Source organism: Trichosurus vulpecula, chromosome 7, assembly GCF_011100635.1.
Source record: "Trichosurus vulpecula isolate mTriVul1 chromosome 7, mTriVul1.pri, whole genome shotgun sequence".
Taxonomy (NCBI): Eukaryota; Metazoa; Chordata; class Mammalia; order Diprotodontia; family Phalangeridae; genus Trichosurus; species Trichosurus vulpecula.
Genome location: NC_050579.1, coordinates 30019031 through 30033952, shown reverse-complemented (window position 1 = coordinate 30033952; position 14922 = coordinate 30019031). Strand labels below are relative to the sequence as shown.

General features: G+C 43.4%; 1 protein-coding gene across 2 annotated transcripts in view; it reads left to right on the top strand.

Moving 5' to 3' along the window:
* Positions 1-14922, top strand: part of SPECC1 (sperm antigen with calponin homology and coiled-coil domains 1) — a 354946-nt gene that overhangs the window by 253562 nt on the left and 86462 nt on the right. For both annotated transcript variants that reach the window (XM_036767683.1, XM_036767682.1), the window contains one exon: positions 6957-7059. In XM_036767683.1, coding sequence (XP_036623578.1) covers positions 6957-7059 — 103 coding nt within the window. The remainder of the gene's footprint in view (positions 1-6956; positions 7060-14922) is intronic.

The window sequence follows — 14922 nt, the reverse complement described above, 5'->3', positions numbered from 1 at the left end:
TTACATTCTAATGGAGAGGTCAGGTGCACATACGAGATAAATGCAGCCCAAATGGGAGGGAGACTAGGAAAGGCATCCTGAAAAAAATGGTGTCTGAGCTGAGTCTTGAAGGAAGGCAAGGGTCCTAAGAGGTACAGTTGAGGAGGGAGAGCATTCCAGGCATGGGGGACAGCCTGGGCAAAGTCCTGGAGGTAGGAGATGGGATTTCATGTATCACCGATCAGTAGTCAGAGTAGGTGTGGAGTTAATTAGTGAGCCCATCCTTTCATTCATTCAAAGTGCTTTTCTTTTCCCTCTTCATGCTAATATTATTGGGCAATTTATCCACTTCCCAGGGTCTCTTACCACCTCTGAGCTCATGATTCTCCAGTCTGTGCCTTAAGCCTTTATCTGTGCACTGCCTTTAGCCTCTCTCTGAAACTATGCCTTTGGTTTCCTGCATTTGGCTATTCCGTTAAGCAGTTACAACTTAGCATGTCAAAAACAGAGCTCATTTGTTTCTCTCTTTCCTTTCTTATTTTCCATTAACTCTGGTTACATTTCTCTTTCTCTGGTCACAACCATGGAGTAATTTTGTTCCTTCCCCTTCAAAACCACCCCTACCTTGCCCCCATTTTATCATCCTACTCTTTGCTTAATCACCTGCCTCTTCCTTCCAGCCACCACCTTCATCCTACATTCCTGCATCACTTTCCATGTAGTCTCTCCTTATCAGTCAATCAACACATATTTAGTAAGCACCTAGTGTGTGCCAGATACTTGCTAGATGCTGGGGTAAGTACCTACTGTGTGCTAGTCACTTTGCTAGATGCCATGGTAAGCACCTACTGTGTGCCAGGAACTTTGCTAGGTGCCAGGGTGAGCACCTACTGTGTGCCAGCCGATTTTGCTAAATGCCATGGTAAGCACCTACTGTGTGCCAGCCGATTTTGCTGGATGCCAGGGTAAGCACCTACTGTGTGCCAGCCGCTGTGCTAGATGCCATGGTAAGCACCTACCATGTGCCAGGCACTTTTGCTAGATGCCATGGTAAGCACCTACCATGTGCCAGGCACTTTTGCTAGATGCCATGGTAAGCACCTACTGTGTGCCAGCCACTTTGCTAGATGCCAGGGTAAGCACCTACTGTGTGCCAGCCGCTTTGCTAGATGCCATGGTAAGCACCTACCATGTGCCAGGCACTTTTGCTAGATGCCATGGTAAGCACCTACTGTGTGCTAGGAACTTTGCTAGGTGCCGGGGTGAGCACCTACCGTGTGCCAGCCGATTTTGCTAGATGCCATGGTAAGCACCTACTGTGTGCCAGCCAATTTTGCTGGATGCCATGGTAAGCACCTACTGTGTGCCAGGCACTTTTGCTAGATGCCATGGTAAGCACCTACTGTGTGCCAGCCACTTTGCTAGATGCCAGGGTGAGCACCTACTGTGTGCCAGCCGCTATGCTAGATGCCATGGTAAGCACCTGCCGTGTGCCAGGCACTTTTGCTAGATGCCATGGTAAGCACCTACTGTGTGCCAGCTGATTTTGCTAGATGCCAGGGTAAGCACCTACTGTGTGCCAGCTACTTTGCTAGATGCCATGGTAAGCACCTACCATGTGCCAGGCACTTTTGCTAGATGCCATGGTAAGCACCTACTGTGTGCCAGCCACTTTGCTAGATGCCAGGGTGAGCACCTACTGTGTGCCAGCCGCTATGCTAGATGCCATGGTAAGCACCTACCATGTGCCAGGCACTTTTGCTAGATGCCATGGTAAGCACCTACTGTGTGCCAGCCACTTTGCTAGATGCCAGGGTAAGCACCTACTGTGTGCCAGCTGCTTTGCTAGATGCCATGGTAAGCACCTACCATGTTCCAGGCACTTTTGCTAGATGCCATGGTAAGCACCTACTGTGTGCCAGGAACTTTGCTAGGTGCCGGGGTGAGCACCTACTGTGTGCCAGCCGATTTTGCTAGATGCCATGGTAAGCACCTACTGTGTGCCAGCCAATTTTGCTGGATGCCATGGTAAGCACCTACTGTGTGCCAGCCAATTTTGCTAGATGCCATGGTAAGCACCTACTGTGTGCCAGGAACTTTGCTAGGTGCCGGGGTGAGCACCTACTGTGTGCCAGCCGATTTTGCTAGATGCCATGGTAAGCGCCTACTGTGTGCCAGCCACTTTGCTAGATGCCATGGTAAGCACTTACTGTGTGCCAGCCAATTTTGCTAGATGCCATGGTAATCACCTACTATGTGCCAGTCACTTTGCCAGATGCCAGGGTAAGCACCTACTGTATGCCAGGAACTTTGCTGGGTGCTGGGGTAAGTACCTACTATGTGCCAGCATTTTGCTGGGTGCTGGGGATGTAACAACAAAAATTAGAAAGGACCCAAGGCAGGAACTGGATTCCATTCTAGCAATCTGTTAGGATGTAGACTCCTTGATAGTAGAGATTGTTTCATTCTTTGCATTTGTATCCCCAGCACCTAGCACATAGTAAGCACTTGATAAATGCTTGCTGATGGATTGATTCTGCTGGGGATGTACACAGTATGTTCACAGATAATTAAGTATAGGATCTATACAAAATAAAAACACACTGATGGGGGTGGGGATCAGGAAATTCTTTTTGAAGGAAGTGGCATCTGGACCTCAGTTTCAACTCTAAAATGAGGAGGTTTGGATAAGACAACCTGTAGGGTCCTTTCCCTCTCTAAATCCATGAGCTTCACCCCAGATCTCTCCTTGTTCTGACTGTTGCCATCTATAACCATTTGGGTACTCTGCAAAACACCATGTTCTGCTCTCACTCGAGAGTCTCCCTATTGGTTTCCAATTCAGAATACTCAGGTTGGCCTTTGGAGCTCTCTGTCTGCTCCTCCTTGACCAACCCTCCCATTAGGTTCATTTCTAAGAGGTTTTTGGCTTCCACTGCAACTTCCACAGTATGGCGCACGTACTTCATCTCACTGATATGTACCACCACCCCCGCCCCCACCCTTTTCTGTCACTCTCTCTCTCTGTCTCTCTTTATCTCTGTCTTTCTTCTCTCTCTTTCTGTTTCTCTCTCACACATGTACACACACACACACACACACACACACACACACACACACACACGTCCTTCACAGTGCCTTCCCTGATGAACTCCACCATTCTCAGATTAGGACTCGTCATCCCCCAGCATCTCTGAGAGTTGACCCATGGCCAAGCACAGCGCTTCACAAATGAGACTGGAGAGGAATATGGCATCTACTCCGCTACCCAAAACCACTGCTCCTCCAGTCTTTTAAAAAATAAAGATTTCCTGATGCCTTTTTGTTTTTTTGCACATCTAGCCCTTCCCAATGGATCCCCACCACCTCCTCCACCAATAGAACCTTCCCTTCTAACAGTAAAGTACAATTAACCTAAAACAAATCAGTGTAGCAACCATATCTGACAACACATGCCTTATTCTGCTGCCAGAGTCCACCACCTTGCTACTGAGTGGTGGAGACGTGATTCCCCATCGCTCCTCATTGGTCATTGCCTTGATGCCAAGTCCTGAGGCCTTTTGTTGCTCCCCAAACTCGTTTAACTGACATAATAGCTGTCTTGTGACCCCAGCCATGTTTGTTTCATGATGTGCCTAAACACTGATCTGGGTCTTTGCCTCCTGCTCTCATTTAACAACGTGGTTGGTGCCTCACTAAGGTCTTGTCACCATTTCTGTTGGTTGCTCCCACCTCCTGCCCTTCCTGACTCCAATGGCTAGGACTTTGGAGACAGGTTGAGCCTCTTCTAATCCCTGCTCAGCCTTCCCAGGTGGTTGGCTTAACTGTCTGATTGATTTCCCAGGAAACTTCGTCATGTTCACAATTGCTGTTTTGGTGTATGTTTTTTCTAAATCGTCTTGTATTTTTTCCCATTTTTTCATATTTCTGTTGTCTGCATGCTCATGTATTTTCATGTATGTATGTTCCATCTCCTCCACCCCCCCCCATTAGATTGTGAACTTCTTGAGGGCAGGACTCTGTCTTCTGTTCCTTCCACTTCTCCCTATAGCATCTAGTTCCCTACACATGGTAGGGATTCAATAAATGTTGTTGATTGACATTGACTGGCAGTGTGGTCTAATGTGGGAGTGGCCGATTCGCTGTTCAATAGGGCGTGGGTGATTGAGTTCACTGTACTATGCCTCAGTTTACAGCTTTGTCGAAAGGGGGTAGTCATCTCCACCATTGGCATGTTGTGATGGTAAAAGGAACATCCATCCATGCTTCAGGACCAAAGAAACACAGATTTGGAAGGGACCTCAACAGTCACTTACTAGTCCAATCCTTAAACTGAACAAGGATTCTCTTCTCAAAACTCCTTTAAAAAATGATGACCAAGCCTTTCCTCGGAGTTCTCCAACAAAGGGGAACAACCCCTACTCCTCAAGACATCTCATTCTGCTTTGGGGGAGCTCAGGGTATCAGAACAGGAGTCTTAACCTGGGGCCTGTAAACTTGATAATTGTGTTGTTGGTGTTCATTTGTGTCCAACTCCCTGTGGCCCCATTTGGGGTTTTCTTGACAAAGATGCTGGAGTGATTTGCCATTTCCTTCTCCAGCCCGTTTGACAGATGAGGAAACTAAGGTAAACAGGGTGAAGTGCCTTGCCCAAGGTCACACAGCTAGTAAGTGTGAGAGGTAAGACTTGAACTCAGGTCTTCCTGACTCCAGGTGCAGTGCTCTATGCACTATGGCGCCAGCTAGTTAATTGGTTTCCTTCGTCATCCTGTGTACTTTATTTTATGCAGTTAAAAACATTCTTCTGAGAAGCCGTCTGCAGGTTTCTCCAGGCTACCAAAGGGGCCTGTGGCACAGCAAAGGTTAACAGCCTCCTGGTGACTTGCCCTCACTTTTCCTAATTCTGTCCCCTGAGTACAAATGTAGTTTCTCTTACTTTTAGCATCCATGCCCTGAACCACTGGCTCCTGCTCTCCCCACCAGAATAGAACGTTGTTGTCAACCTGTCCCACTGCAGACTCCTGGCATCCAGTGTCAACAGGTCCCTTCTTGCTGCCCAGCCATCCCTTGCTCTATCCAGTAGTTCGTGGAAATTTTATGCCATATTACCCTTCTAAGAGTGAGCCCATCTCAAAGAATGTGTCCTGGGTAGTGGAGTGGACATAAGGCCCAGGGGAATACATTTGCTGCTATGTTGTTTATTATACAAATTACATAGTGCATAAGGAGGTTAACAGCAAATGTAATTTGCTGTTGAGATTCATTTATTCATTATGTCATTTGTCTATTTGTAAAGCAGTTATTAAATGCCTACTATGTGCAAAGACCTTGAGGAGATATACACCAATCAACAAGAGTTTATAAAGTACCAACTATGTGCCAGGGTTACAGATACAGTAAAATAGTCCTTATCTGCAAGGAGTTTACTTTGTCAGGGGCAAGACAGCAATACATATAGATAAGTCTATACAGAATAAATACAAATAAATAAATGCATTGGTAGTTGGAAGAAGGTAGGATTAAGAAAAGCTTCATACAGAAGATGGTGCTTGAACTATGTCCGGAAGGAAGAGAGGAACAAGTGGAAGTGACTACGTTCCAGGGGACTGAAGGGGACATGCAAAGGCATGGAAGTGAGAGATGAGATGTGTAAAAAAACAGAAAAAAGGCCAGTTTGGCTGGATCACAGAGAGTGTGAGGGGGAGTAATGTCCAGTGTGGCCAGAAAGACAGGCTCAGACAAAATTGTGAAAGAATTGCCCCCATGGAGCTTGTACTCTGCTAAGGGAGGCTATAGATTATACTGTAGTATGTGGGATGAATCATAAGGGACCATAGATCAATCATTTAAAGCTAGAAGTTACCGTAGAGGTCTTCTAATCACATTTCCTCATCTTACAGACGAGAAACTCAAGGTCACATAGTTAAGTAGTGACAGAGCTGGGATTTGAAGCCCATGTCCTTCCACTCACTATCCAATGTTCTTAAAATGCTGCACCCCACATCCTCCTAATAAGAAATGTGCTCATGCACAAAGGACTATAATGTAGAATAGAGGGGAGGGGGGTGAGCCCACAGAAATCTTGAGGAAAGTAATTCACTGAAGCCAATTAAAAACACCAATCCTGGGTCAGACTTTTCCCTTCCACTTTCCCACTGTCCTGTTTGGAAATCACTTCCTCTGGAAACCCTGATTATATTCACAGTTAAAATCATTTGCTAACAGATATTGAGGGGTTCACAAACTGCATTTCCCCTGTGTTCTTTCTGCCCTGACTCTGGCATGACCACCACTACAAATCTGATTCCTAACACTCTCCCCTTTGTCATTGTTGTTGTGTTTGTATTTGAGTTGGTGCACTAAAATGCTTCCATCCTAACATGCTTTTGCTTTTTACAAAACACATTAGGAAAATTGGTAATTATGCCTTCTAAATTATTAAATTGGATAATATACATAAAGTTCTTCACGAACCAGAAAACAAACCTGTAAATATGAGCTATCAACAACTGTAGGAATAGAATTTTGAATTTGACATATTCTGCGTAGGAGATATTGAGTGATCCTATACACTCATTATTTGAACAAGGTAAGGTTGAATGAAATATAGTATTAATATTGGTAATTGGTAGAGAACTAGGAGGGGAAGGGGAGAGAGCTCTATAGTTATTTGTTCCTAATCACTTCATCCTTTGAAATTCTAGAGTATCACTGAAATTGTTTAGTTTTGGTTTAAAAAAAAAAACTTAACCCAACAATGATACCATCCCCTCTCACAGGACTGGTATCCAGTAATCACCAATGAATTCATCTCTTTGTTACCATTGATTGGCTCTTTGAAAGATGTCTGTTGAACTGAACTAGCCCAGTTGACATGAATGAGTCTAGGTTTATTCTTCTTTAGGTGCTCATTAGCAAGCACATCCTTGGCAGTGCTAAGAAACATCTTGACTCCTCCATGTTTTCTCTAACCTTAGTGTGGAAAGAAAGGATCCACTGGCTGCCCTGGCCCGGGAATATGGTGGCTCCAAGCGGAATGCATTGCTAAAATGGTGTCAGAAGAAGACAGAAGGCTATCCGGTAAGGAACGAACATCTTTCATCGGGGAACGTCTCATAACAATGTCACTCATGTACCAGCCTGTGTGCAGCCAGCCTTTAATTTGTACAAGGCATTTGTCTCTTAACCTCTTTCAGACTCAGTTTCCTTATCTGTAGAATGGGGAATAATAATAGTACCTACCTTATGGGGCTGTTGTGGGGATGAAATGAGATGACATTTGTGATGTACTTTGCAAGGCTTAACGTCCAATATAAATGTTAGCTGCTATCATCATCCATCCATTTGTTTATTTATTTGTTTTTATCCAAACCAGTCAAAGCAAGAAGAACTGATAAATGTTGGAAGGGGCCTCCCCTCTTAACTTAACATCTCTACCCTTTCCCCACTACAATTTGCCACTCCTGTGACAGAAAATAAATGTCCCCAAATTTCCAAACTGTCCAAAAGGGCGTATGACAAGCCCCAGAAGCTCAAAGTCAATAATCTGTTTTCAATTTGTAATTTTATATTTTTATATTGTTTTCACTTTATACTGTTTTCAATTTGGAATTTTATATATTTTTTCAATTTGTAACTTTGGGTTATGAATTAAGCTTGGTCAGGACTATTGATTAATTAACATAAGGAACTCTCAGAGGAGGAAGCTCCCTCTCCCAATGCAGGTTGGGACCTTCTGTGCAGTTTATGGTCTTAGGGAGTTGTCTAGAAATGACTTGTCCAGTGTTTCACAGGCAGTCCCGTGTCATGGGTAGGATTTGAACCCTAGGTCTTCCTGACTCCTACCAACCTTCTGTGAAACCATACTGCCTCTCAATGAACGTTAAGGTTAACTCCAGACCCTTTTCTAGTCAGATTTTTCCTTATCTCCAAAATCATATATGTACACGTTGGGATGGGGGTGGGGTTTGTTAAGTTTTCTTGATGTCATTTGTTTTTTACACAACAGTCATTTCTGTCAAATGAGGGGGTTGTGCTAGATGAAATCTGAGGTGAATTTTATGTTCTTACGTTTCTGGCTGCACCGCCCTGCCTCTTTCCATTTGACCTGCCTTTTTAAAAAGAAAAATAATTAAGTGAAACTATCAAAATGATTATCCAGTAGGGGTAAAATTCCACTCCCATAGTCCCTCCCTCTCTACCAAGATGAGGAAATAATTATTGGGCGGATGGATGGATGGATGGGTGGATGGATGGATGGATGGATGCATGGATGCATGGCTGGAAGGATGGATGGATAGATGCATAGATGCATGGATGGATGGATGGATGGACACATGGATGGATGGAGGGATGGATGAAAAAACATTCTATTTGTGTTCTGTCTGTCAAGTACTGTACTAAGTGCTAGTGATAGAAATATTTTAAAAAGAGACCCTTTCTACCCTTATGAAGCTTATATTTTATTTTATTTTTGCATTTGGACACATATACTTTTATTGCATAATACGGTCTTGGTATAATATTGGAATTGAGACAGTGATAACAAGGGCTTTACAGGTTAAGTCATAGTGAGCAAAGCACTGAAAAATTAGGGACCTGACAGATCACTGGCCTAATGGAGGCTGGTAAAGGGACACAGTCATTGGTGGGTCTTACTATACACCCCGTTTTAAATTCACTCTGATTATCTTGAGTGTCGATGAAAAGGTTCAACTCTAAAAAGAAAAATGATACATAAGACACATTAAGCACTTTTGTTCCATTCAAAGGACATTCTGACACTCAATTAGATTTCACTTGAATAGCCATGACTCAAATTCAAGTGGCACAAACAGAACTCAAGTCTAGACTCTCCCAATGAAGATTTGCCGCTGTTTTACAAACCAGAGTTGGCTTAGTCATTGCCCAGAGTCACACAACCCAGATTGCCCATATCCAAAGCCAGCTTTTTGTCCACTACGCCAGACCTTTGAGTGCTACATAAAAGCCAGTCATCATCATTGAGACTACCAATCCAATCTACTTTTTTTAAAGAACCAACATAACACTAAGTTCAGTTGCAAAAGCATCATTTCCTGAAGAGTAGCGAAGACTACTCTTCTGGGCAGGGGCATGGAGGACGGAAGGATAATTAAAACCCATGAGTTTGTATGGTGATCAAAGAAATTAGACTAATGAGTAAATCTCCTTGTTGAATATGCTCCTGAGTCTCACACTGATGATACCTCATTGGGCTCTGGGACTGGTATCCTCATGTACATCTAGTACTTTCAGTTAGACACAATTATGTTAACTGAAATGACTTAAGGAATTTTTAAAAAATTAATTTCTCAAACCGAGCCACTTTCAAAAAATGAGCTTAATTTGCCATGAAAGAGAAGATGAATATTTGAATTCTATTTGGTTCAGGGTACATTCTTTCTAAAAAACATATTCTGAACTTATCAAACACCAAATAAAATGGCCCTTACCATAAAAATAGTAGAACAGAAAAAAAGTCTTATGCATGATGACGCTGTTGACTACATTATGACTAGCTTTCTTTTGTCTGATAATGAGTTGCTTTTTAGAAGTTACTTTTAAAAGTTGAACCTGTAGTTTTCAAAGCTGTCCTGTTTGTCTGAATTTCTTTCCAGCTTTCTTTCTTTACTCTACATTAAAAAAAAGATACCATAATGTCCATCTTAGCTTTCTTCTCTTTCGAGCTTCCAGGTTGACTCATATAAAGAAGTGGTGACCAGGGAGGGGTGTTTTGCTTTGGGGAGGTAGAAAAGGCAAAGAGTACAGGGTATTCAGGTGGCAAAGGCAGCTGGCCTGCGAACCCTCAAAGACCACCTGTTAAGATGGAGGAGTTGTCATCTATGGATGAGGGACCCACATTGGTGGAATCATGGATCCCTGAAGCATGGAAGCGTCAGTGAAAGGCAGTGTGATGTGCCTGCCTCAGAGCTGGAGAAACTTTGTATAGATTTGTTTGCATCTTATCTCTCCCATTAGATTATAAGCTCCTTGAGGGCAGGGGTTGTCTCTTGCCTCTTTTTGTATCCCTAGTGCTTAGTATAGTACATGGCATGCCTTAATAAATGTTTATTGGTTGGTTGATTGACCTGTGTGACCCTTGACAAACCTCTCAGTGCCCACAGTAAACTTTTTAATCAAGCAAGCAAACATGAGGTTATTAAGCTCCTATAAAATGCCAGATGAGACGTAATGTAGTATAATGGATAGAACATCAGCCTTGGAATCTGGGAAGACCTGGATTCAGGTCTTGCCTCTGATTTAGACTGGCTGTGTGTGACCCTAGATAAGTCCCTTAACCTCTTGGTGTCCCAGGAAACTCTTTTAACCAATCAAGCTAATAGGCTAGCGAGCCAGTAAGCATTTCTTAAGTTCTTCCCGTATTCCAGGCACTGGGCTATGTTCTGGGGATACAGAGAAAGGCAAAAACAGTCCCTGACTTCAAGGAGCTTACATTCTAATGGATTCTAATAAACAAGCATTTATTAATCTCCTACGCTTAGCATGGTACTTTAGTTAGCACTTTAAAAAATGCTTTTCCAATTCATTCCTTCCCTTAGCTTTCATCTGAAATCTCTGAATCGTCTGAGCCATCTGAATCTCACAGTAACAGGTTGAGAAAGGTTCTGGGGATATTATAATATTATCCCATTTTACAGATAAGAAACCTGGGGGCCAAATAATTTAGGATCATAGATCTAAGGATCTAAGGAAAGGACACTTCTCTTTTTACAGAAAAAGAAACTGGACCCCTGAAAAGTAGAGGGTGACTTGTCCAAATTCACACAAACGGAAAGTGGCCAAGCTATACATTGAACTCACAGGCTTCAGTCCCAAGCGTGGCATTCTCTCCACTGCACCATTGGGTGTCCCATGCCCAGAGTCCTACAAGTAGTAAATGAAAGAATTGGTGTTCAGAGGCAGATCTTTGGGACTCGCTCGTCATCCACCCCCAAGCCTCTTACTGGTAAATGATGAGCCATTGTAATACCCTTCACCCCGCCTGCTAGAGATGAATAAAAAAAAAAAAAGATAATGACAGATAAGAAGCAACTCTCTGAGCCCTTCTGAAAAAAAAAAGAAAGCCAACATAAATAGACAAGATGCTTATCATTATTCTCATTAAATTAGGCCAAGGATCTAGTCTCCCTGGTATTTCTACTCCTGAGTCAGAGGATGATGTTTCCTGATGGAAAAATGAGCAAAGCAGCCTTGGTTTAGGGTTGGTCAACATCTGGAAGTATTTCCCAAACCATCGCACACTGGATGAAACCCCCAACTCATTTATCCCTGAGAATTTGTCTTCCCTTAATTTTTCAACGCCTCTGGACCCTGAGGTGGGAACATAATGAGTAGATTTCTGAGCTATTTTCTTATGACTCGATGATGCTGTTTGTTAAGAGCTGGCTGTGGTTGAGGGTGCTGTGTCAGCTGGGGTGTGCCGGAGCCAACTTGTATTGTTTCTTGAGAGCTGACTGTTAAATTTTCAGTGTGAGCATTTAAACTAAGGAAATCAGAAAGTGCTACAAATCCGGGCTTCATTTATTGTTTTGTTGATTTTCTAGCCTGGAACAAATGATGGGAAAATACTAATAATACAGATTAAACATATAGTGTCCTGTGATGGTTTGGGAAATCCAGTTGTTAAACATTTGCCAGTGCGCCCTTGCTTGTGAGTCTTTGAAAGCTGTTTTTGGTGGAGTTAGAAAGTCAAAAAAAATGGACAAAATCCCAAATGTTTCAAGGTCACTTAGAAAATGAGGATCTGTGACTGGAGAAAAATATTAAATTAAAAACAAAGAAAAGAAAATTTGAAAAAAAAAGAAAAAATGGGGATCCACATGGGAGAGCAGTGGGTAGAAACATATAGAACCAAAATGAAATTCCTCCATCAATAGGGATTTATTGTGTGTACTATAAGAGGCAGAGTGTGAAGAGAAGATCCCAGCAAGATCGGGGTTCAGGCCTCACCTCGGACACATAATGGTTGTATGATCCTGAGCAAGTCTCTCAACAGTTCAGCCTCAGTTTCTTCATCTGTAAAAAGAAGATAATAATAGCACCTACGTCCCAGAGGGGTCATGAGGTAACATGCAAAGACTTTTGTATACCTTAAAGTTCTATTTAAAAATTAACTATTATTATTAATGGCTATTCCTAATTACATTCACAATGCTACCTGGCTTGCCTCTCTGCCCTGCCTCTGGTGGCCAACTTCATCCCTTGTTCCCCACCCCCAGACTTCCCGTGAGCATCCCTGATGGGACTGTCCCTTCCCTTCACACAGGACAAGGAAACTAGAAATGATCTCCCACCATTTTCTTCTTGCCTCCCATCATTAATGTTCCAGAATTGCGGCACAGACACACAAAGCCAGAGGGTTTCCTTAGTCTTTGATTTCTCTTAACTGTCAACATCTTCCAAGATGGCACCAAGATCTTCAGTGGGCAGGGAAGGAGCCTCATAGTGGTAGTAACTGAAACAATGGGGAGAAGATGCATTGGTGAAATTTTCCAGCATGGTTTGAATATAAAAAGATCTCTGGATGAAAAATGATTTTAAAAATCACCTGGTATTTACTAGTAGGGCCTTGATGAAGGCTTCGTGCATAGAAAATACTGTTTTCCAAGGGACGGGGAAGAATGACACTTGCTGTTATCCCATGAAACAAATCATTTTGGCAGTTGTATGGTTAGGTCATTTAATAATACCAGAGCTAATCTTAGATGAAAGATTTAAGAGACAGCAATTAACGGGATAATAATAGGCCCCAAGTCCAAAACTTCCAGAGAGAACATTGCTTGTTTTTAAAAATGTCTTTCAAATTTATATTAAAAAAGTAATTGTTTTTGTCTGTTCTCACTCAGCCAGAGGCTCTTAACTGTTTTTGGCAATCTGGTGGAGTCTGTGGACCTCTTCTCTGAGTAATTCTTTTTCAAATCAATAAAATAAAAGGAGATTACAAGAGAAAGCAAATGTCAGTGAAAGTGAAGATGCCACTTTTTTCCTGTCCAAGTTCACTGACCCCTGAAATCTCCATGGTTGGGGGTCCTTGGACCCCAACCTAAGAACTCCCACACTAAACCAAAGGTAGTTTGGAAAACCTGATGGCTCAAAATCTCCTTCCCCCACCCAGACCTGATGCCTCTTTGACATCTCAGTGTAGTCGAGAGGATAAGCAGTGAGTGAATTAGCCAACAGGAGGCTCTCCTTGGGCCCAGGTTACCATACTCTGCAAAGTTCTTTCCAATGCTCACCTTTGGTTGATCTCTACCAAGGTGCTGTAGTAAGCCATGAAACAATATCAGTCAAGCATTGAGTATTTTGGGGGCCCCCTTGATGTGCCCAGAACCATTCTGGGACCTGTTGTGGTTCAGGGAATCATGGGATCTTAGAAGGGGCTTTGGAAGGGCCATCTTGTTCAACCCTCCTATTTTACAGATCAGGAAACTGAAGTGGAGGTCTGTAGTAATTTAAGTGACTCCATGGGATCATAGACAGAAGTCACCTCAGTGGCTCTCTCATGCAAGCCCATCATTTTACAGAACCAAACCCTGTCTCTGGAGTTAGAGAACCTGGGTTCAAATCCCACCTTGGATGTTTTCCACCTTAAGTAGGTCACTTCATTTGTCTGAGTTCAAGTTTATTTGTCAGCTAAAGGCCTTGTACCACATGGCCTCTGGGGGCCCATCCAGCTCAACATTTGTGATCCTAAGAGCCTGAGACATCTAAAAAAAAGAATGAGAGAGTAATTGAATGTGAAAATGTATGATGCCAACTCTAATCCAAGTAGGAGGTCAGAGAAGGGAGGGGTCTTGGGCTGGAGTGATATTGAATGGTTTGCCCAGTTTGCCTCCGTGTCTTGACTCCCTGTTCCGTTTTGTCACCCTCCTCTCAGTCCCCCATCCTGGACTCCTCACTGGCTCTCACCTTCCATATCCAAGCTGTTACCAAGGCCAGTCCATCTCATCTGTCCATCTCACCTGAATATACATGCCCTTTTCTCCTCTGACATTGCCCCTTATCACTTCACATCTGGACTATTGCAATACCCTTTTGGGTCTGCCCACCCTCTCCAACTCATCTTCCATTCAAGTGATTTTCCTAAAAAGCGTGTCCTATCATGCTACCACCCCCCCAAAAAAAATCTGCACTGGGTCCCTATGGCCTCCAGGATCAAATACAAAATGCTGTTTGGCATTCAGAGCCCTTCCTAACCTAGCTCTCTCCCACCTTTCCAGTCTTCTTACATCTTACTCCCCCACACATACCCTTCCATCAGCAGGACAGCCCAAGACCCCTAAAATGTTACAGATAGATAAGAGAGAGAGCTTCCAGATAATGTGGTAACTTTCACCCTAGGGTCCTAGCCATTAGGAAGCAGGCATCCCCTACAGGAACAACAAAGGGAAAGTCACCAATCTAGGGGACAGTGGTTCTCAGGAATGTGTTGAAGTCACGAGTCCTTCTGGGACCCTCCAAAGGGATGAAGCCGATGACTCAGCCTCCCATCATCAGGCTTTCAAAGTGGAACTTGGAATCTTTTCTCCTGAGCATCTTGTCTCTTTCACACGTCTATGGCTCAGGCCCATTAGGAAGATAATCAATGGAGCTCCATCGAGGATGAGTGGAAGGCTTTTTAAAACTGCAGCTGGTCTCCCTGAATGTAAATAAGGCTCTCCGAATGATAGGGGTTATTCAGAGGGAGTAGGTAGTAATTTCCCTCCCCAGCCCTAGCTGCCAGATGCTCTGACTCAGTCTGCTTTGGGCCTTCATCCAATGTTCCTTTTTCTATGAGACTTTCTTGGATTTCTCCACCTCCTCCAGCCCTACAGACCTTTATACCCTGCTTGTGTACTTAGAGATCACCAGTTCTGTTAGAGGAGTAATGGGCAAGTCCTTTAATAGCTGGGGGCATCAGGT